A 22,684-nucleotide genomic window follows, 5' to 3' on the forward strand; every position below is an offset into this window, starting at 1 on the left:
TCTAAATTAGTTTATATTATTGTGAAATGGCTTCTAAATTAGTATTTAATTAGCCACCAAAGTTTTTGCTACCAAATTTAGAATCTAAATAATTGGTAATTAAAACTTTCGTTGCTAATTAGATGCCAATTTAGAAACTATTTAACAATAATAGAAACTAATTTAAAAACCAGGTCTCTAATTTAGTTACTTTTTGGTATCTAAAAATTGATTTCTATTTGATGATTTTCTTGTAGTGCCCTTAATCTAAAATTGTGGACTTCTTTTTTTTAAACGTTGTTCAGATTGATAAATAGTTTCTAAATTTGTATCTAATTAGCTACCAATATTTTTACTACCAAATTTAGAATTTAAATAATTAGTAGTTAAAACTTTGGTATCTAATTAGATACCAATTTAAAACTATTTATCAAAACTAGAAACTAATTTAGAAACCAATCATTTTTTTAATCTCTAAAATGATATATAATTTAGTCAATATAACAACTAATTATTTTTTGTCTCTAAAATTGGTTTCTATCTAATGATTTTCTTGTAGTGTTCTAACTATAAAACTTTTTTGTGTGTTCATCATCACATCTATTGAATGTTGTAACATCTTGCAAACAAAATTATTAAACTTGGGTAATATATTTTGTTTAAGGTTAAATTAAATTTTTGGCTTAATTAAATTTCATCTTTTGCCCTCCAATTTCGAAAAGCTCACATTTTTTTTCTCCAAGTTTTTCATGTGCATTTCAACCTTTAACTTAAAGTTTTTCTTGTGCATTTCAACGTTCACATTATACTTACACTTTTGGATTTTGCTTTTAGAAGCCTGTGCTACATTGTTCTTTAATTTTTAAATTTTGTTCATGTTAACGATCTTATAAATTGTTACTATTATAATATACCATCCATAATCATAACCTCTATTCATTGATAAGAATGTATATATTATATATAGATTCTATCTAGTTCATTGATAAGAATGTATATATTATATATAGATGGTATCTAGTACACAAAAATTTACTCATAGGAAAGATTTTATTGTAAAATATAACATGATATATATTATAATATTATTTCATATTTTAGTTTATTTTTTAGATTTATAAGTATCATTTTCATCGTCAAAACATCTACTCACATGCAAAATAACATGATCAAACAAAATGAAAAATATAGAATAAGTTAATGATTTAAAAATAACAACTCGCAAGTAATGTAATTAAGTAAATACATATTGTAGTGAGTCACTCTATTAGTATCTTTAATCAATCCGACGACTTGATAAAGTTTTTTCGTCACGCCAAGTTTATCAAACAAAAATTAAGTTTTCCTTTTTAATGTAACACAAAGGCTAACCTAGATTGAATTCTGAGAACACATGTTGATTGAATCTACATGTGGTTGTTATCCACTTTCTCTGGTGCACGTTTGTCGTTACTCGTCATATTTATAGTGGTTACCATGTGGTTTCTCAGTAGGTTTTCTTCCGACCCATGGTGGCTCCAAAAATATTCTCTCAAGACCAGATTTTCATACACGTGTTCCTCTTGTTCTTCAACTTCTTTGTCTTCGAGTCCTCGACAGGGGTACATGCGATTGTACTCCGACTCTCAAGTCAGTTTTCGGTATAAGTAAAGGATGTTAGTTCAGTATCAGGAATATCTTACCTTTGACATTAGGGTGTTTTCCTCTTTATAGTAACTGTGTTGGGTCTTTGGTTGTACGGATGATTAGGTCGAACCCAATAACCTAAGTGTCCTTTAGTCACGATTTGTGGTGTTTACTATGAAGTACTTGTTAATGACTTCATTAATCTTATATGTTGTTCGGGAGACTGCATGTGATTTGCTGAGATGCTAAGATGCATCAGTATTCGACATTACACTATGGAAACTCGTCATTTTGATATTCGATTGTACAAATATAAATATAAATATATATATATATATATATATTAATTATCCAATAAGAATGTTTATTCCTTCATAAATTAAAGCTTGTATTTGGAATGGAGTTAGTGATTTTGTCCGATCTTTTTCATTCTTTATTTAATATTTTCAAAAAATTATTTGTAAATTAATGTGGGTTTATTTTTCATTTATGATGTGAATTTTACATTTTCGGTTATAGGTTGAGTTTTTATTGAATTTAAATTATTTTGTAAAACCCATATTTTAAGCCAACGTGATATTAAATTCAATTTAGGAGATTTCGATACATGCTCGGTTTCTATGAATACAAGATTGGGCTCATGGTTTAAAGAATCAACCCAATTACAAATTAAGATAGGGGTGTTTCTTCCTGCACCCTACAATTTTCTTGCTGGACCCCTAAATTTTTTCAAAATATCCAAATTATCTTTTACAATTTTGGGTGATTACAGAATAAATGGGGATGTTTCATAAGAAAAATTGTTTCCAAAATAAAAAATTCAGAAAATAAAAAAATAATTCTAAAATATCTTTTTAAGAACATATTTTTTTAATTTTCAGAATAATAGATTCAGAATTTATAAAATGTGTTACATAAAAAAGTTATAGACCATTCTTTTCTGAAATGAACCTAGAATCCAACTCAAGACAATCAAATGAAATATCATGCCATGTGAAGGTGTGTATATATATGCAGTACGCCACGTAGCAGTGTGCATGTATTATTTTTCATTGTTTTTTTACAAGAAAACACTAAAAACAATATTAAAAAACATTTAAAAAAATTAGTTAATTAGATTTAAAAATAACTTATTATATTATTTTTTGGTTGTATTTAAAAACACAACTCATAACTTAATAATATTTAGAGAATATCTGAGAGTTGAAATCAACACTTTTTTTATTTGAAAGTCCTGAATCTGAAATTCCCTATTTTAAGATAATGATTTGATATTTTTTCTATTATACAAAAGTTATGTCTTTATTTTCATTTATGATTCCTATAATTATAATAATTCAGAATTAATTAAACACATAAAAACCATATATCCTCAAACCAATAACACTAAAACTGTTATTGCATTATTTTTAGGGTTTATAATATTAGTTAGACTTCTTTCCTTTTTATGGTACATTGCATTATTCTTAGGTTTTATAATATTAATTAGAATTCTTTCTTATTTATGCTACAGAATTATTAAAAAAATTATTAAATAAAAGCTAATTTTAGAAATCAAAATAATTAATTACACTAAATTAGATATTCTTTTATAAAAAAAATATTAAAATTTAGACTAATTTTTATTATTAATAAAATTTATAAAATAATTTTTAAATTATATCTAACCATTAATTATTAAAATTTTAGTTATTTATTATCTTACATTCTAAATTAATCTATTTAATACTAATTTAAATTTAAAATATTAATAGCTAATTATGTCATCTAACAGCTATTTTATCTATACCATGAGATGAGATGATACTTATTTTCTTTTAAGTGCTTTTTTGTTATTTTTAATTATACTATTTTACTCTTTATTTATTTAAAATAATTTTATTATTAATAACATATAACATGTACAACCGAACAGTCTTTCGTCCAAAAGTAATGCTATAATTATTCAACTTAAAAGTAACATAATAACTACATTTTCTCAACTTAACTATTATTTTTATGGTTCACGTAAATAACTTTAAACTCGATCATTTAAATTAAATATTATTAATAATGAGATTTTTTTTTTAAAATTCTAGTTATTATCTAATTTTTAAAATTGATCTATTTCTCAATTGATTTCAAATACTATAAATATAGATATTTTTTACTTTTTACTAAGATTTTGGATAGCTTTTTTTTATTGAATATCTATTAATGATTAATAAATCTTACATTGACAATCCAATTTTTCATACAATACATTACAACTTTTAATATTATTATTTTAATATTTTTTTATATGTTATTTAATTATAAATTTATCTTATTTATTAGGAAAAAGAAAATTGATTGGAAGAATGAGAGTTGTTAGAGGGATTTGGGGGGTTGGGAATGGTAAGGTTAAGAGATTCAGTCAAAAGGGCACAAGTGTGAGAAAGAGGTACCGTCTTTGAGCGCGAAAATTGTGGATTCAATATCGAAATCAAGAAAAAACAGTTATAGCATAAGGGAATACAACACTACCTTTTTCACAATCTCATATACAACAACAAAATCATCTTCATTCATCATCCAAAGGAACAAACAATAACACACAATTCCAGAGGAATAATGGCACAGGTCCAACCTGAAAAGAAGATCCATGACAACTCAGAAAAAGACACCCAAGAAACTGGCAACTCCAGCTTCAAATTCAATGCCCAAGCGCCCGAATTTGTCCCAAGATCACAATCCCAGATGCCCATTTCCGGTTACTTCTATCCATGTTTCCAGATTCTCGGTGGCTGTGGTGATTCTGATTGGTTCTTTGTTGGGGACCAGGATCCTTCTTGTCTGATCCCCACCGCCAGTGTTGCGCTACCCAATTCCTCTAAGAATATCCTTACCCCTGATCTTCAGCAAAAGATCGTCAAACAGGTCCCCCCCCTCTGATCAAAATCCTTTTTTTATTCAATCCCTTTCTTGGATTTTACGTTCATTCAAGAGGGTCATTCTTGTTGCTTCAATAATGAATGCCAACCCCATTTGAGATTTTTATTGAAGTGATGTTTGTTTAGACTGATTCTTTGACGATGAAATCGGTTATGAAGGTTTTTGTAAGAATTTTGTTATTGTGATATGCAATGTGTGGATGTAATAGGTGGAATATCAGTTCAGCGACATGAGTTTGCTAGCAAATGAATCTTTCCAGAAGCAGATGAATAAAGATCCTGAAGGATATGGTGAGGATTGCTGTATTCTGTTCTGTTTTCTTCATCATCCTCCCTTTTAGGATTGGAATGATCTTACCCCACTGATGGACCTTGGTTTTGTGCAGTTCCAATAACCGTGATTGCTTCTACTAAAAAGGTTAAATCCCTCGTTAATAACGTTCATGTGCTTACCCAAGCTATCCGTTCATCTTCAAAACTAGTAAGTATTTTTCATGGAGTGGGGCATTCCTTTTGGTCTTTTAGTTTGGTTTTCTCTCTGATAATGCGGCTTTTGAAGGTTTTGAGCACTGATGGCAAGAAGGTTAAACGCAAACACCCTTTCACTGAGAAGGAAAAAGAGGACTTGCAGGTAAACAAATTGTATGTTTTTTTGGTTTTTATTCGCATGGATGGTGTTGAAGTTTCTTCTCATTGTAGCATAGTGCATGTATCTTTTTCTTTTCTCTTGCAGTCTCGCACTGTTGTTGCAGAAAATTTACCTGACGATCATTCCCATCAGAATCTTCAGAAAATATTTAGTACAGTTGGGAGGTGAATTTCTTCCATCCAAATCCAACCCTTTGTTTACTCATACGAACTTCACATTCTTGAAGTTTCTTTACATTGTGAAAACTTTCTAATTGATGGCTGGTCGGTGAACAGCGTGAAAACGATTAGAATATGCCATCCTCAGGAGCCTAATACTTCTCGCCCAAAGTCTGATTTTTTTGTTAGTAATAAGGTACAGAAACAATATCATACCATATATATATATATATATATATATATATATATATATATATATATATATCTATGTTGTTATCTTAAGAATTCAGAGATTTTCTCACCCCAAGTTACTTGTGCCTCTCAATCAAGCTCCATGCACTTGTGGAATATGAGACATCAGATATTGCTGACAAAGCTGTGAGTAAATTCTCCTATAACTTTTATCTTTTGAGATGCGTATGATTCAACTATTACACCAGTTTATCTTTCTCACTTGATTAGGTTGAGAAGTTAAATGATGAAAGGAATTGGAGGAAAGGGATGCGAGTAAGGCTGCTCCTAAGATGCTCGGTAGGTACTTCTGTACCTGATATCTACAGTCTCTATTGAACTTCCTACGTTTCTTTTTACTGAATTATTCTTTATGCAACTTGTGCAGCCAAAATCTGTTCTGAAGTGTAGAAAGTCTGAATTTGATGGATATCTAGATGATGATGAAGCTCTAAATTCTGAAATTGCTGAGGATTCCTCTCACTCAAACAATGCTGAATTCTTTGATACAAATGTAAGTAACAAGTCTGGTAGTGAACTATATCTTATATTTACCAGCCTTAAATTTTCAAGGAATTATGCAGTTTCTGCTGCATAATTCTGCAGCATACATAGCAACCTAACTACCTGTTCTATTCTTGTCTGTAATCGTTTTTTTGGTTGCCTATGATCATAGTGTGAATCTTGTATAAGAGTTGGTACACCCTTAAATGTCCCTTTTAATTTAAGACAAAAAAAATATCTTATATTATGTGATTTATAAATCCATTAGAGCATTTGGTTTGTTTTAGAGCAAAACATGATAAGGCTTGTATTTGGTACTTGGAAGGTTGATGAAAACACAGTAGGATCTAAGAAGGGATGGGCTAGAGGACGTGGAAAGGGGAGAGGACGCACTCAAGGACGTGGTCTGCTTGCTCCACCATCTCAATCAAGCAGCACTGTTCTGTGTGATGTTCATACTAAACCAAATGCCAAGGGCCCCAGAATGCCAGATGGGACAAGAGGCTTTACCATGGGACGTGGAAAGCCAATTAGTCCCCCTGCTCTAGTGGTCTCATCTCAAGATTGATGGGTATTTCTCAAGTTTTTCCCTTTGCTATATAGTCAACTTTAGGAGATTTCTCTGTATTTCTTCGCAACAGTATTATTCAAAGACAGCAAAAGTGTTTTAGAAGACCAGACCCTATTATGTGGGCTACATCAGTAGTTCCAGTTTTTTAGATGTTACCAGTTTAGTAATAATTCAAGATGTATATTGGTATATGGTATGGCCCTCCCTGGCCACAAAGATCCTAAATTTCTGCTTTCCTAGTTTTCAATTTAGTGAGGGTTTTTTGCTTTTAATGTCACAAATAAGTGCTTACTATTATTGTACACTAAAACGATTTTGAGATTCAATAAGAGACTTAGGAGTCATTTCTCCCCCTCCTTCTCTCACACTATTTTTCAACCTTTCTTTCAGGTTACTTAAATCTTAGGGAGATGATATGTTAACACTAAAAACAGTAAAAAAAATATACAATTCAGAAACCAATAAAATAATATTTTAATTATATTTATATTATAATGTGGTGTCACGTTTATGTTTTTACTGTATGAGGTGTAAAAAAATATTTTCATAAATGTTATTGTGTATTGTTTTTTTCCCAAAATAATGCCTACTCGTATTTTAACAAAATCATTCTCATTATTAAATTTCAAGTATGAAAATTTACACAAAATTTTATAATTCTGAAGTATATTTGTATAATTATTTATGTTTATAAAAAACTATTGAAAAAATATTTTCAAAATTATACACTTCACAAATCTTAGGATGAGGATATGTTAACACCGTAAACATTAAAAATTATACACTTCACAAATCAATAAAATAATATTTTAATTATATTTAATTTATTTTTTAAAATTTTAAATATTATAATATAGTGTTAAGTGTATGTTTTTACTGTGTGTATTGGGTGTGGTGTTAAAGAAATCTTTTCCTAAATATGTTATTATGTATTGTTTTTAACTTTCCAAAATAATGCTTACTCATATTTTAACAAAATCTTTCTCATTATTAAATTTCAAGTATGAAAATTTACACAAAATTTTACAATTCTCACTACAAGAAAATTATCAAATAGAAACCAATTTTTAGAAACCAAAATAATTAGTTGCAATAGTAACTAAATTAGAAACCATTTTAGAAACTAAAACAAAAATTGGTTTCTAAATTAGTTTATATTATTTTCTATTATGGTTAAATAGTTTCTAAATTGGTATCTAATTAGCAACCAAGGTTTTATCCACCAATTATTTAGTTTCTAAATTTAGTCTCTAAAACTTTAGTTGCTAATTAGAGACCAATTTAGAAACTATTTAACATTAATAGAAAATAATAAAAACTAATTTAGAAACCAATTTTTGTTTTAGTTTCCAAAATGGTCTCTAATTTAGTTACTATTGCAACTAATTATTTTGGTCTCTAAAAATTGGTTTCTATTTCATGATTTTCTTGTAGTGTCTGAAGTATATTTGTATAATTATTTATGTTTATAAAAAACTATTGAAAAAATATTTTCAAATATTTTATTATAAATATTTTCATTTTAAACATGTTATGAATTTTTTTATCATATACCTAAAATATTGAAGTAGATAAAAGTGTGGGTATTTTAATTTATTAGAAATTAATTGGACTTTTTTTTCAAATATTGGCGTGGGAAAAGTATTTTGTTAGACTTAAAGATGCTTATGGAGAAGTAGAGTTTCTTGAATTATTTTTACTAATTTAAATGTGAAAAATATGCCTTTATCCTGCTCTGTGTATGTGTTATTTAAAAAGTTTGAGTTTTGTAGCTAATACAATGCCTTGTATATACTAAAATGTTTATTTCACTATTGTTATACTGAAAATACTTAAATATATTTAAAATACACATTTTATTTTCTTTAAGTAAAAAATAAGAGAAAATATGGTTTAATTTGAGTACCATAGAATTGTTTAGCAGAGAAATTGTTTTAAATTTATTAGCTCTTTTAGATTGGGGAGGTTCAACTCTTATATTTGATATGATATTTATTTTTCAAATATTAGTTAACTATGTTTTTCACAAAAAATGTATGTATATTATAGGTGGAAGTCCAATATTCTTATAAAGATATAAGGTATTTTATAATGTAAAAATATATATAAAAAAAAAACTTAAACATATTTTTTTAAGTTCTTTAAATTTAAATAGCTTTAATTTTCGGTTCTCTAAAATTGAATTTGTTAATTTTTACTATTTAGATTTTGAAAACTGTATTCTTTTTAATCCCCCTAGCAAAATCTTTATGTGCCAAGGAAACTTTGAATTGACCATTCCCTTCTTTTCTTTCTTTTTTTTCACTCCCTCTTTGATTTAAACAAAATGTGAAAAATGGTTTGAGAGAACGGAATTAAATTGTATAATAATTTAAATAAATTTAACTGAACTTTAACCTAGTTTAAGTGAATATATTTCTATTTTGAATATATTTTCACTATCATAAGTTATAGTTGAATTTAGTTTAAGGAGTATAAATATTTTTAAATACCCTATTTCTTGATCTTGACTTCCCTTTTCTAGATATAAAATTATTTGTGGTTAAGTTTCTTACTTTCGCAGCATACTGTTGTTGTTACTGAATAAAAGTAGAAAAAAATGTTCAAGGTTTGGTGATTTCTTGAATTGGGTTTCAAATTAGACACACCAAACATAATCATGGAACCCTCAAACACGATTCAATATATGTACATGTATGATAAGATTGATGATTTTCAGAAATAAAAAATACTTAAGATGATTTCTATTTAGTTGAGAATGTAAAATGAAATTATATAGAAGTACTTCAAAATTAATATTATAAAATAGTTATTAAAAAGATTAATTTTTATCGTGTGTGATAATCCATTATTGGATAATAATACAAGAAACATTTTCATCGTAAATATACTTTAATTAATTTTTTTAAATAATAGTTTTAAATCAATTTAACTTAATATTAATAAATTTACTTTTTTATCTTCTTCAAATAAAGTATTTTATACTTTATAAAATTTAATTTTATACTCAGGGTTTTCTTTCTTAAAAACCAAAACCCATTTTTTTTATCTATTTTAATAAAGGAATCTTTATTGGATATATCCTATGGAGTTAATTTTTTATTTAAAGTTTATATTGTAGTTTGTATTTAAACATCTTCCAGTGGATATTTAATAAAAAAACTATAAGATCTAAATATTTCTATAATAGATTTAAGATATTTAAAATGATGAAAAAATATTTTTTTATAATAATTAGTCAAGAGAATGTATTTACCTATCTTAAAAGTGATACATACATTCATTATTATCCCCCTTGATAGTGAAGTACATCCTCAGCATTAGTCAACTCATCATAGTAAACATCTGTTTTAAAGATAAAGTTAAAAAGATATATAGAATAATTTTGGATAAAATAAATTATCTCAAGGATATCTTAAAAATAAATTTAGAAATAAACATCTTCATAAAAAACCTTTTAAGAAGAAATTAAGAAGATCTATAAACTATTTTTTATAAATTAAAAGTAACATATGTTAAAAATTAACATAAGTTTTATCAAAAAAACGTTACTTATATATACATTAATGTTATCTCATAAAGAAATATTTTTTTCTTATATTATTCTAATAAGAAGATTAATTTGATTTAAAATTTGAGGTAATAGTCTAATTTCAACGGTAATAGTTCATAGATAAATATTTTAAACAGAACTATTTGAGGACTATTTAAAATGGATGGTGTTAGTATATTCATATTTAAAATATTTATAATTTAATCTAAAGTAAAAAATAATAGAATTTTTTTTATTTAAAATATTTTCTTAATTAAAATCTGAACTTGAAGATAGAAATTTAAATTTGAAAAATCATAGAATCTTAAGAAAATCAAAATTACTCTTATAGTCATGTGTGCATGACTGGATATCACTATAAAACGAACAAAGAGAAATAATATAGTAAGTGAAACCTTAATTTTGAAAGTTATTATAATGCAATAGTTTAATGAAAATGTCTTAATTTGGGTTAGAGCACTCTGATTATTATAAGAATACAACAAGAACATTACAAATTTTAATAAACTACGTTTATCCAGCAAATGCACTTGATGCAAACTATATAAGCAATATCAAATGTTATTATTAAAACTACTCTTGTAAAAAGAATCTTTATATTTTTTTTATTTAGTTTGATTAATCATACCTATTTGTTACATAAGAAAGTAGCCATAATTATAAAAATGAGAAATAAAGTTATGGGTGGGTGTGATTGTGAATACCCCACTTGAGTAGTTCACACTGCATTTATCCTAAAAAATAATTGTTTTAAATTATTTTATTATGAAGATGTATAACTTTCAAATATGTGATTCCTAGTTGTTTTTGTCATACACAAGATGTATTCTTCATGTAAGTTCAATTTAGGAAACCCTTTACTCTTACTTTACTTCACCACTTTACCAAGTTTTTATTTTTTTTTTGCATTTGTGCACTTTACATACAACCTTCATCACTTTACAAACGTTTTTTTTTGGATCTTAGAAAAAATAAAATGGTTCTAATATTTAGAATTATTAAATAAAGATAAAAAAAACATACTTATTCAGTGAAACACTTCTAATACGACCTAAAGAGATGACAAAAAACAGTTGACCATAAGAAATGTAATAGATTGATTGATAAGAACAATACATAAATAATAATTATCTAAACCAAGTAAGTTGTTAGTATAAATATTAAAATATAGTAAGATCTCATAACTCGTTATTTGATAGGAATCCAATATCACAAGATGAATCGAAGAATGATTAGAGGGAATAACAAAACTATAAGTTAGTCTTTCTTATGAGGTTACTTACTTAGATAAGAACTGTACCTGTATGGATGACGAGGCCTGAGTAATATTAATCCACTTTGATACACAATTTATTGACGTGTTCGTGATCCTTGAATTCTTTCAAGTTCTTCCTCTTATGTGCACGTTTCGTTGATCGATGGGGTACCTGCGATTGCACTCCAACGCCTAAGTCAGTGCTAGTGATTAGTCTATTATCTTAGGATATACAAAACATACATTTTTCTCCTTTCAGAAGTCCCTTTTATAGGTTAACTTGGGCCTTTACACTCGCGTGAGTCAAGTAACTGGTTGTCAAGACATGTGTAGTGGTTTTACTTTTAAGGTCGTGTGTAGTAACTTCTTTATACGACGGAAGTGTATTTCGACATGCCTTTGACTTGTTCAATATTAGTTGTAACCGCTTTCTTGTCACGTATTTATTGTCTTATATTGTTAATTCAAGCGTTCGGTCGAAATCCAACCGGAACAAGAACTATTTTTAATTACTGTTTATGACATAATAAATTTAAATCAAAGGATAAGTTTACTAAGATATTTTCTTGTAGTGATTTTTTTTAGTATGGAATTTCTCTTAGGAATGTTTGTCGAAACAAGATTGGGATAAAATTAAGAAAAGAATTCCGAAGAGCACTTGCAACGCAGTACCTATCTGCATCTTATCAAACCACTTAACAAGATCATAACAAATAGAATAGCAAAAGTGATATTTTTGTAGGTTGTGTCCATGGACGATGCTTGCTTGCTACAATTTCTTGCGGCGCGTGACTATTAGAAATTTAGTACTGTAGCAGTTAATGGCACTGCCACTTCTTCCTTCTACCAATTAACTCTGCCAGACATTAGATCGTGCATGCACATTAATAATTTATCCATTTTCTATCGACCATGCTTTTGACGTCAACTATACAAATTCCCATTGAAACGGATTACCTGTAATATTCTATAATTCTCATACATAATAGTTAAATAAGAATTATGCATCCGTCGGTATTGAACGTGGCAGTCTCGGTCTCGGGCAATTGGACTCGTCCAAGTCAAAGAGCATCTCAAGACATGCAAGAATAGTATTGAATGAGTCATAATTTGTATCTCGAAATATATGGAAATATCTCCGACAAACTAACTAGAAGAGATTAACTGAAAAATATATATCTCTAGTAATAAGGGATCACGATGCATGTCAGATAATAACTAATGTACAATCCATCAAGCTCAGGGCCATAAATCAATGTTATAAATAGATCAATATTATAGATAGAATCCTCTGTGAAGGAGTAAGATACGCTTTTTTTCATTTGCTAGAATACACTATTTACAAGAGTACTTATTTGAGCATCGGAGTGCCTTTTTGCAGGTCACCCCGACCGACCGTGAACATTGAAGAAAAGAGTCTTGAAGGAAGCAAACAGAGGATTATCGACACGTAAACAATTGTAAGTAAAGTCACATGTAATATTTAGACCCTTTTCCTATTAAAGATACAAATTCCAAGAAAGAAAAAACAACTCTTCTATTTCCTCCATTACTTTTGTTTTCATTTGCATATAAATAACCCTAACCTGAGCACATGTATGTCAGACGAAATATAAGTTGTCAGGTTCTTGTTACCTAGAAAACATACTGAAGCCATGACTTGTAGAGTTGTCAAAATCCCCTTCACTTTCTTCTTTTTGCTTGTTACCTTGGTTCCTCTTGTTCATATGTTTCCCTTTGGTACAAACCAGCTCGACATCAACTTCTACGATAGATCATGCCCCAACTTGGCCATGATTGTTAGATATGGTGTTTGGTCAGCCGTGAGAGATGACAAAAGAATGGCTGCGTCCCTTCTTCGGTTACACTTTCACGATTGCATAGTAAATGTATGCTTTATGATTTTTATCATTGCTTTTATTTCTGGTATAAGTGTTGTTACGTTTAAGAGATACGTACTTAGCATGCCTTTATTACATGTTCTTTCTGTCAAACTTGAAATCATGCTGCTGGACCACACTCATACATAAATTAGTGATTATTAGTGTTGCTTGAGGAAGATTCATAAATTATATATATTTTAATAACATTTTTATTGATGGAGATGATTTTTTTTCATTACCTCGCTTACAGTGATTTTAAGTACACAATTATAAATAATTTATATGATTAATAATAACAGTAAGTTGAATGGGTTGTGAAAGGGTTGTGATGCTTCGGTGCTTCTTGATGATACACCATATTTCACGGGTGAAAAGAATGCTCTTCCTAATCACAATTCACTTCGAGGGTTCGAAGTCATTGATGACATAAAAGAACATGTTGAAAGAATGTGTCCAGCAACAGTCTCATGTGCTGATATATTAGCATTAGCAGCTAGGGAAGCCATTCGTATGGTAAAACTCACACTTCTTTTTATATTATCCGACAAAAGTTTCTTAATCAAACAACATATTTATGAAACTTGTTGGTGTTTTTGTTCTATTTTTAGGTTGGAGGGCCTTCTTGGGATGTTGCATTAGGGCGAAGAGATGCAATAACAACCAGTAAGGAGGCAGCTGAGCAACAACTTCCCTCACCAATTGAGCCTCTACAAAACATCACTGCAAAGTTTTACTCCAAGGGTCTTGAACTGAGGGATGTTGTAGCCCTTTCAGGTTCTTACACTTTTCTCTAATATGGTTCAAAATAGTTGTTCATTTTTTTGACTGGTATGTTTACTTCCATAATCAGGAGGACATACAATTGGTTTTGCCCAATGCTTCACCTTCAAAGGGAGACTTTTTGACTTTCAAGGCTCTGGCAGACCTGATCCCGTGCTTGATTCTTCACTTCTGACAACACTGCAAAGCATGTGCCCAAATGAAGACACTTCAAACACCAATCTTGCACCTCTTGATGCTTCAAGTACCTTCATGTTCGACAATGAGTACTATAGAAATCTCATCTACAACACAGGCCTTCTACAGTCTGACCAAGTACTAGCTAGGGATCGAAGAACTGCTGCTATGGTTTATTATTACAGCAACAACCGTTTTGCCTTCTATGATGATTTTTCCCAATCCATGGAGAGGCTTAGTAATGTAGGAGTACTTACAGGAATGGAGGGAGAAATTAGAGGCAAATGTGGCTATGTAAACTAAGTACTTGCAAGTCATTGGAGTCTGTATCCAAGAAGAATGCACACCATGTTACCTTTTATGTGAAGATCACCCAGTGGAAATAAGAAACCTAGGTGCAAAAGCCAAAAAATAACTGCATTTTGCACTCTAATGCAGCAGTCACATATCAGAAAGGCTTGGTTTAGCTTATTATGTGTATTTTTGCTAAGTTTGTAGATTACTACACAGATGTAAATTTGAAATAAGCAAGTTATGTGTTTCTTTTTATGTGGTAGAACCCTCATGCAGAGTAAAAAAAATATAGAATTCAAAAATAACTTTCAAATACTTATGAGGTTAAAACTAGTTAAAAACGACTTAAATTTCAAAGGTGAATCATATCTTCCTATCCTATCAACCACTTTTAATTGAATAAATACATATCAGGTTCAAGACATCAATCAGATAATAAGAAACTCGTATATTTAACAAGATACAAAAATATTTTAGAAGTCTACTTGGATGACATGAATTCCTCATAAGATGAATTTCTTATTAACCATATTCAAATGCTTATTGCAATGTGACAAAAATATTATTAAAAGTAAAAGTATTATGGAGTGGGGTACACGTGTAGCTTTGAGTACGTAGTTATAGTCTTATAGTGGTCTGAATCCTTTTTTTATTGTTAAATTTGATGTATTGCGCATGCATACGGAAGGGCATCTATATCTCATACTTTTACACAGGTCTCTTTCGTCTGATGCAGATTTGCAATATAAGCTTTGGAAGCATCCTTTTATTTACGTGTAGAAACTCATCTTCTACTTTCTCAACTCAATTTAATATCATACGCACGATACTCCACTTTCACGTCCTAACGTTTGTATCTATATTTATCTCTGTATATTATACCAAAGTCAGTTTTAGGTAAAAATAAGCATGGATCAGATTTTACTTACTTTTTTTCCGATTTTGATTAGTCTAATAAGAATGTTTTAGAACAGATACAACCTTGAAACACGAGTAAACTTATCTTCATGAAAAAAGTATATACATGAAACTTATAACATACATAATTATTTGAATGTAACAGGATAATGTTAGCAGAAAAAACTATCTAATGAAAGAATTTTCTTCTCTACCCCGTTTTATTCAAATTTTCTTTTTTGTTTACACGGAAAGATCATTTACAGTGTGACATCTTATTGATCACAATATTCAAAGAATAAAAAGTAGTCAAAGATGCAGAGCTCTGACAAGAACTTACAAGCAAATTGGACCTGATTGATTCCACCGATCCTTTTGGTCCAATAACATTTTTTTAATAGGTCAATTGTAAGACGAAGAAATATAGAAAGCAGTTATGCCAGAAGTCAATTTCTACATCATGGTCAAAAGAATAAAAGAAGACTGAAACTTAATTGATTTCAGTAGATCCAAGATCTTATCGTTATGGATATGGTTCTAGTTATTTGTTTTTTTTTTTGACAATAAAATTTAAATAAATGTGAATCACTTCAAGGGTGGTTAAACTCGTATATAAAAAAACTCAAGCCAACTCACCTAATTGGATATTGAGATCCAACCTAAAAGAACAAATCCCTAGAAAAAATATCAACAAATTATTCTCATACAAACTAGAGTGTCAAGACACCAATCAGAAAATGAGAAAAGCGTAGTATGAGACTTGACAGTGACCCACGACCAAACATTTAATTGAACTAAGACAAAAACTTCTTAAACATCAGCCACGTACCTTCCGAAACTTCTGGCTTTAGTTTGTATATTTGTATACATCTGGCTTTAGTTTGTATATTTGTATAGAGTAAAATATAATTTTAGACGAAGTAGTTTAGAGTAATTGACCCATATAGATCAGCCAAGTAAAACAGAAATTTGGATTTGTATTTGGATCTAATAGATTAGGATTAGAGATGTCTAGGGTTCAACTGATAAAGAAAAAAAATCTTTGCAATAACAAAAATAATGATATTATAATCTTTTTTTTATTCCGAGACATTTTTAAAAATTTAAGTCTAATTAATATTTTTAAATTATAATTTTACTTTTAGTTTGTAGAAGTTTTAGCAAGATTAATCAAAGGATTGATAGTGTCGAGGAGAATTTATTTCATTTTAATTTTATTTCAACTTAATTCATATTTTTAAAAATTAAGTTTTTAACTAAGATATTTCACAAAATTACATACACTAGTAGTAATGTGATATAATTATAAGATCGTGCATAGCTCTCAACACATGGATTATTTAATCTAATGTAGATGGTAGGTAATAAAATATTTTTAACACTTTAATCACCGATATAATTTAATGCAGATGGTACGTAATAAAACAACTTTTAACATTTAATCAAATTATTTTTAACATAAAGATAATTTGGTCATTTTTTAAAAATATAAATTAAATTTTTTTATGCTGTATTTCCCATTGAATATCCTTATGCTGCAGATAGCATGTTCTTACTTCTGTTTCTTTTTATATGTCAAAAGTTTGGTTGAAGTTCTCATTATTGTAGCAGGAAATAATTGACTTCAATAATGAATGCTTGCTGTGGGAATGGAGGGAAAAACCTCCATTCAAATGCATAAAGAAATATTTAATTTACTATAAATTTTTTTTATTAAAAATCAATTTTAAAAATAAAAAATAATTAGTTACTATATTTAATAAATTATTGACTATTCTAGAGATTAAAAAAAAATAGTTTTTATTATTGATAAATAAATTTTAAATTGATGTTTAATTAATTATCAATATTTTTTCTAATAAATTTAAAATTTTAATAAATAATAGTTAAACCATTAGTAATTATACCAATTTAAAAACTATTTATTAATAATATAAATTAATTTAAAAACTAATAATTATTTTAGTTTATAATTTTAATTTAGTCACTATACACTACCAAAAATCATGAAATAGAAATAAATTTTTAGAGACAAAAAATAATTAGTTGTTATATTGACTAAATTAGACATCATTTAGAGACTACAAAAATTTTGGTTTCTAAATTAATTTATATTATTGTTAAATGGTTTATAAATTAGTGTCTAATTACCCATCAATGTTTTTGCTATCAAATTTAAAATCTAAATAATTGGTAGCAAAAATCTTGGTTGTTAATTAGACACCAATTTATAAACCATATAACAATAATAGAAACTAATTTAGAAACTAAAATTTTTGTAGTCTCTAAAATGGTCTCTAATCTATATCAACTAATAATTTTTTTGTCTCTAAAATTTGGTTTCAATTTCATGATTTTCTTATAATGATAGTAACTAATTATTTTTTTATCTAAAATTAATTTTTATTTAGTAATTTTTTTGTAGTGATTTCTTTTTTTGACAAAATAAATAAAAATAATTATGTGGAACATTTTCACCTTTTAGAGCATGAAATTATTTATAACGAATTGTAACAATGAAAATATTATTTTAATACGACTGTATAAATATAATTTTTTTAATTAAATAATATTGTTTGTACAAAAAATAATTTCAAAATGTATATTTGCATAATTTATATTAATACATATTTTTATTAATAAAAATGTACATAACTTGACGTTAAGTTTAAATAATGATTTCATTGATAAATATTTTCTTTTTAAATAATTTCAATTGATAAACAGCTTCCCTTAGCAATGTTCTTATCAGTTTAGGACTCAAACATAGACAACTAGGTAAATCCATGCCTTGAATTATTAAATAAGAACTTCAACCTAAAAAACTATTAAAGTATTATTAATATACTCTTTATCATAATTTTATTGAAATGTGCATAACAAGATATGATTGTTTAATTAATGCATCTTCAAGTCTTTTATATATAATTACTTAATTTGTTATTTTCTAAGAGTTATATTTTTTAAATATTTTTTATTTTATTTAACCATTTTTTTAAACAAAAGGCCAAATAATGTATTAATTATTATTTTGTCCAACTTTTCTTAGAGCCACTCACCCTGTCAGTATTTATACATGCACATATAAAATATTAGGGCATCATTTTGGGTGTGGAGTTTAAAAGCATAGCCTTACCATGAAAACACAATAAATGAAATAAAATAAATATATTATTCCACACTAAAATAATAAAATAAAAATCAATTTTTATAAATAAAAATAATAATTACTATAATAACTAAATTAGAGACTATTTTAAAAATTAAAAAAAATTAATTTTTAAATTAATTTTTATTATTGTTAAATTATTTCTAAATTAGTATCTAATTAACAACTAAGATTTTTTCTAACAATTTTAGAATCTAAATAATTGGTAGTTAAAATCTTGATAACTAATTAGATACAAATTTATAAACTATTTAACAATAATAAAAATTAATTTATAAATATTTCTTTTAATTTTTAAAATAATTTATAATTTAGTCACTATAGCAACTAATTTTTTAAAAATTTATTTTTATTTTATTATTTTGTTGTAGTGCTATCAAGAGTTTGACTAGGAAAAGATAATTTTATTTTCTTTTATCGGGTACCAATTTAAGGAGTAAAAATTCCAAATTTTGAGTAATTACTTTAATTCTTCTCCTGTAAACCGTTTAAAACAAATAATTGACTAAAGAAGTTTGGTGGAACTCAGATTTAATTTGAGTTATTTAGTCAAAGTGAATCACAAGAACTATATACAATATTAAAATAATATGATTTTTGCCTTTAGAATAACAAAACCTTTTATGTGAAATATTGTGAGATCTATTTGACAAATTTTATATTTTGCTTAGCTGGAATGAAAAGAAAAGTGAAAGAATGCAAAATGAAAAAGAAAAATTATATCACTAAAATTATTATATAATAACCAAATTTAAAAATAAATATTAATTTAAAGATTACAAAATTATTAATACTTAAACTATTTTCTATTATTAATAAAAAAATATAAATTAATTTATAAATTAATATCTAAATTAATTACCTACATTTTAATTACTAAATATTTTATATTTTAAATTAATTTCTTAAAAATTAATAAAAAATAATTTAAAATAGAAAATAATAATTAATTAAAATTTAATAATTAACAATTAAATACAAATTTAAAAACTATTTTTACATAATTTTTCCTAATAAAATGGTGTGATTTATCTAAATTTATAATATTCTTTTTTATGATCACATCACATGTATAAATAAAATAAATTTTCAGTATAAAACTAAATTTCATGGATGGTAATGTTGCCCCAAAATAAACTTCAATAATTAAATAATTATTGTACACGATTTCGACATAGATTGCCAGGTATATAAGTTATGTTAAAAAATATATAAAAATTGTCTTATTATAATGTTTTTTTTATATTTTATTATTTATTAATTTTTATTATGCAAATATAATGAGAATAACTTGGTTAAGGTCAAGAGAGAAAAAAAATAATAGAAAATAAAACAAACATAATTTTATTATAGATGACTAGCACAATAGTTTTAAACAACTACACAAAAAGTAATAATGAATAATTATATTAATCTTCTTAACACATTTAAAAGTATTTTTACCAAATTATTGTATTTATTAAATATTTAAAAAAATGAAAATGCTAAAAATGTTAGAACAGGAGCAATTTAAAAATTAAAAAAAAGTTACTTAATTCTATTATTAGAAATAGAGAAAGACATATCCTTTCCACTAGAGAGATATTGGGGTGAAGTTAGTAAAAGTGAATTGATTTGATGTTTTGGGAGACTGAGAGCTATTAATCATAAAGAGTGAGTGTGTGGTCACAACACAACTTCTGGCAGTAGATTTTGACATTCATTCATGTATCAAACTCACACCATCTCTGCCAACACTTTCCAACACTCATTCTTTCCAACACTACATTAATTCTTAAACCTTGGACTCCAAAACAATCTAACAAATTAATATATTTATCTTCATTCATCATGATGTTTTACTGTAGAGTGAAAATACATGAAACTAGTAACAATATTTGAGTGGAAGGTTGTGTTTTAACATTTGAAGTTTGATGATGATGAGGTTGCTAAGAACAGTTCTGTTGTCGGTAGTGAAATGATTCCCTTGTCCAAAACGTTGTCTCCAAGTCACTGGTAAAAGCACCTAGAAAAACTCTCTCTCTCTCTCTCTCATCTTCTCTTCTGGTCTTACCCCACTCTCCCACCCAAAAAATTCCTTCATCTCTTTAATCAACCTGCTCCACACTCAACCCTACACACTTCCCACTGCACACTTCCCACATTATCATCAACACAACACCAAAACCCTAATCACCACCCTGCTATAATTTGGGGGCAAAAGTCAGAAAAAGGGTACCCAGAACACATGCTAGATTGAAACCAACACCCATTTTCCCAATCCCCATTTCTCATCTTCCTTCTCAAACCCACCAAACCCTTCCTATTTTTAACTATTTCAAACTTCAATTTCTTCTAGAAGACTCCATTTTTGTTCTCCCTTTTAGTTAAAGTTCTGTTTTTTATATTCTGCAAACCCTTGCCTCCAATGTCCACACCGTTTGTGCAACAGCCGCCATCCATAGAAATAAGCCAGCAAGCGTACAGGACCCATTCGGATCACGGGTCGGTTGGACCCGTCATAGCGGTTCTGGCCGTCATCACCGTCCTGGGTGTCATCGCCGGCATGATTGGTAGGCTCTGTTCGGGTCGCCGGGTCATGGGTCATGGAGAGTACGATGTTGAAACCTGGATTGAGACCAAATGCTCCTCTTGCGTCGACGGCAGAATCGCCCCACCTCCTCCACCGCCGTCCCTGCCGCCGCAACCTCCCATCCACGACTTGCCTCCGGTCCAAGCTCCTCAAGAGATCAAGGAGGAACAACACCCAAGGCAAAACTTACATGCCCACACTGATACTTGAGATTCATTACTATTTCCTAGTTAAGGTAGTTTTAGCTTATTGTTCATATTACATTTGAAAATGTAAAAAAGGAGAAAAACTTAGATCCATCACTTTAGCCAGTGACATGTTATTTTCCAATTTAAGTTGACATTTTATCTAGATGATCATTAAATTAACCATTATCTAGGTGAAATATTCGTTTTTAAGTAGAGAATGACATCAACATTGTCTGTGCTATGATAATATATGGTTATGTTCTGGTGGTTCTCTTGCTTTTTTCAGTTCAGTTCTTTAGTGTATCTGCATTTTTCTCTTCTGGGTTGAACTTTAGGCTTTGAGAATGACAAATTGGTGAATTGGGTTTGAACTGAACTTGTGCACCCATGATGAGGATCATCTTTTGAAATCTTTTTTGCTGTTTTGAGTTGTATGAAATTATGAATGCTCCTTAAAGGGGAGGTAGTTGAAGCTTTGAATTTGTTGGGTGAGGGGTTTGTTTGTTTGTTTTGAAGGTGAGTTATTCAGGTGGTCCTTGGATTATTGAGTTGTGAATGAATATGTTTATTTTTGTAATGTATGATAAGTACTTCTGTATTGAGTGAGTGAATAAAAGTGAAAATGTTATTGATGAGAGTGCTACTTTTGTGAGCTGTGAACTAATTATGAAACATCACTTTTGGAAGTCAGAAAAGACAAACAAAGAAAATGGACTTTTTAGTTGTTTCATTACTGTCTAAATATTTAAAATGATTTTTTTTTTTTATAATTTTAATGGTTGTGAATATATCATCAGTTTTTTAAATTTATCTAGTTAGATTCTACATATTTATAATTTAAATTAAATTTGAAAAACTTAATGTCAATAACTTACTTTTTACATTAAAAATGTAGATTTCAAATTTTTAAATAGGGAAATATATTGGTGATGGCATTGGTCAAATTTTGTAATCATTCTTGCACTTAAACTTTGTTGTTTAAAATGAAACACTTAAATCCAAAAGGATGAAAATAGAGATCTTTTATAAATTTAAATTGCAAATTGCATTTCTACTACATCCTACAAGTATTTGGAAGTTGAATTAAAATTCAATATAGTTCTAATAATTTATTACAATAACATTTTTTCATTTTACTACACCATTTTTGTTGTTGTGTTTTTGTAGAATTGAAAATCTTAAATAGATTATATATTAATGTCTTATCTGGGTTAACTTCAGAAATATACGTTCACAAAAATTGTATTCAAGAAAAATTTAAAAGTATATATAGAAAATTTAAAAAA

General features: G+C 27.9%; 2 protein-coding genes across 3 annotated transcripts; both read left to right on the forward strand.

The window, feature by feature from the left end:
• Nucleotides 1-3,934: 3,934 nt before the first annotated feature.
• LOC137808760 (la-related protein 6C) lies at nucleotides 3,935-6,982 on the forward strand. 2 transcript variants are annotated; one of them, XM_068610028.1, is made up of 10 exons: nucleotides 3,935-4,503; nucleotides 4,727-4,808; nucleotides 4,904-4,998; nucleotides 5,077-5,148; nucleotides 5,251-5,330; nucleotides 5,442-5,520; nucleotides 5,655-5,702; nucleotides 5,787-5,855; nucleotides 5,944-6,069; nucleotides 6,385-6,982. In XM_068610028.1, the coding sequence occupies exons 1-10, from the start codon at nucleotides 4,198-4,200 to the stop codon at nucleotides 6,625-6,627; spliced, it is 1,200 nt and encodes a 399-aa protein (XP_068466129.1). In that variant the 5' UTR covers nucleotides 3,935-4,197; the 3' UTR covers nucleotides 6,628-6,982. The 2 variants fall into 2 exon arrangements, with proteins under 2 accessions (XP_068466129.1, XP_068466128.1); XM_068610027.1 differs by having other exon boundaries at nucleotides 3,953-4,503; nucleotides 5,077-5,330.
• A 5,987-nt stretch (nucleotides 6,983-12,969) lies between these two features.
• LOC137808763 (peroxidase 10-like) lies at nucleotides 12,970-14,828 on the forward strand. The gene is made up of 4 exons (XM_068610031.1): nucleotides 12,970-13,327; nucleotides 13,643-13,834; nucleotides 13,930-14,095; nucleotides 14,172-14,828. Exons 1-4 carry the CDS (start codon nucleotides 13,094-13,096, stop codon nucleotides 14,579-14,581), a joined length of 1,002 nt encoding a protein of 333 aa, XP_068466132.1. The 5' UTR covers nucleotides 12,970-13,093; the 3' UTR covers nucleotides 14,582-14,828.
• Nucleotides 14,829-22,684: the final 7,856 nt, after the last annotated feature.

Source organism: Phaseolus vulgaris, chromosome 3 (assembly GCF_000499845.2).
Source record: "Phaseolus vulgaris cultivar G19833 chromosome 3, P. vulgaris v2.0, whole genome shotgun sequence".
In the NCBI taxonomy this organism is placed as follows: domain Eukaryota; kingdom Viridiplantae; phylum Streptophyta; class Magnoliopsida; order Fabales; family Fabaceae; genus Phaseolus; species Phaseolus vulgaris.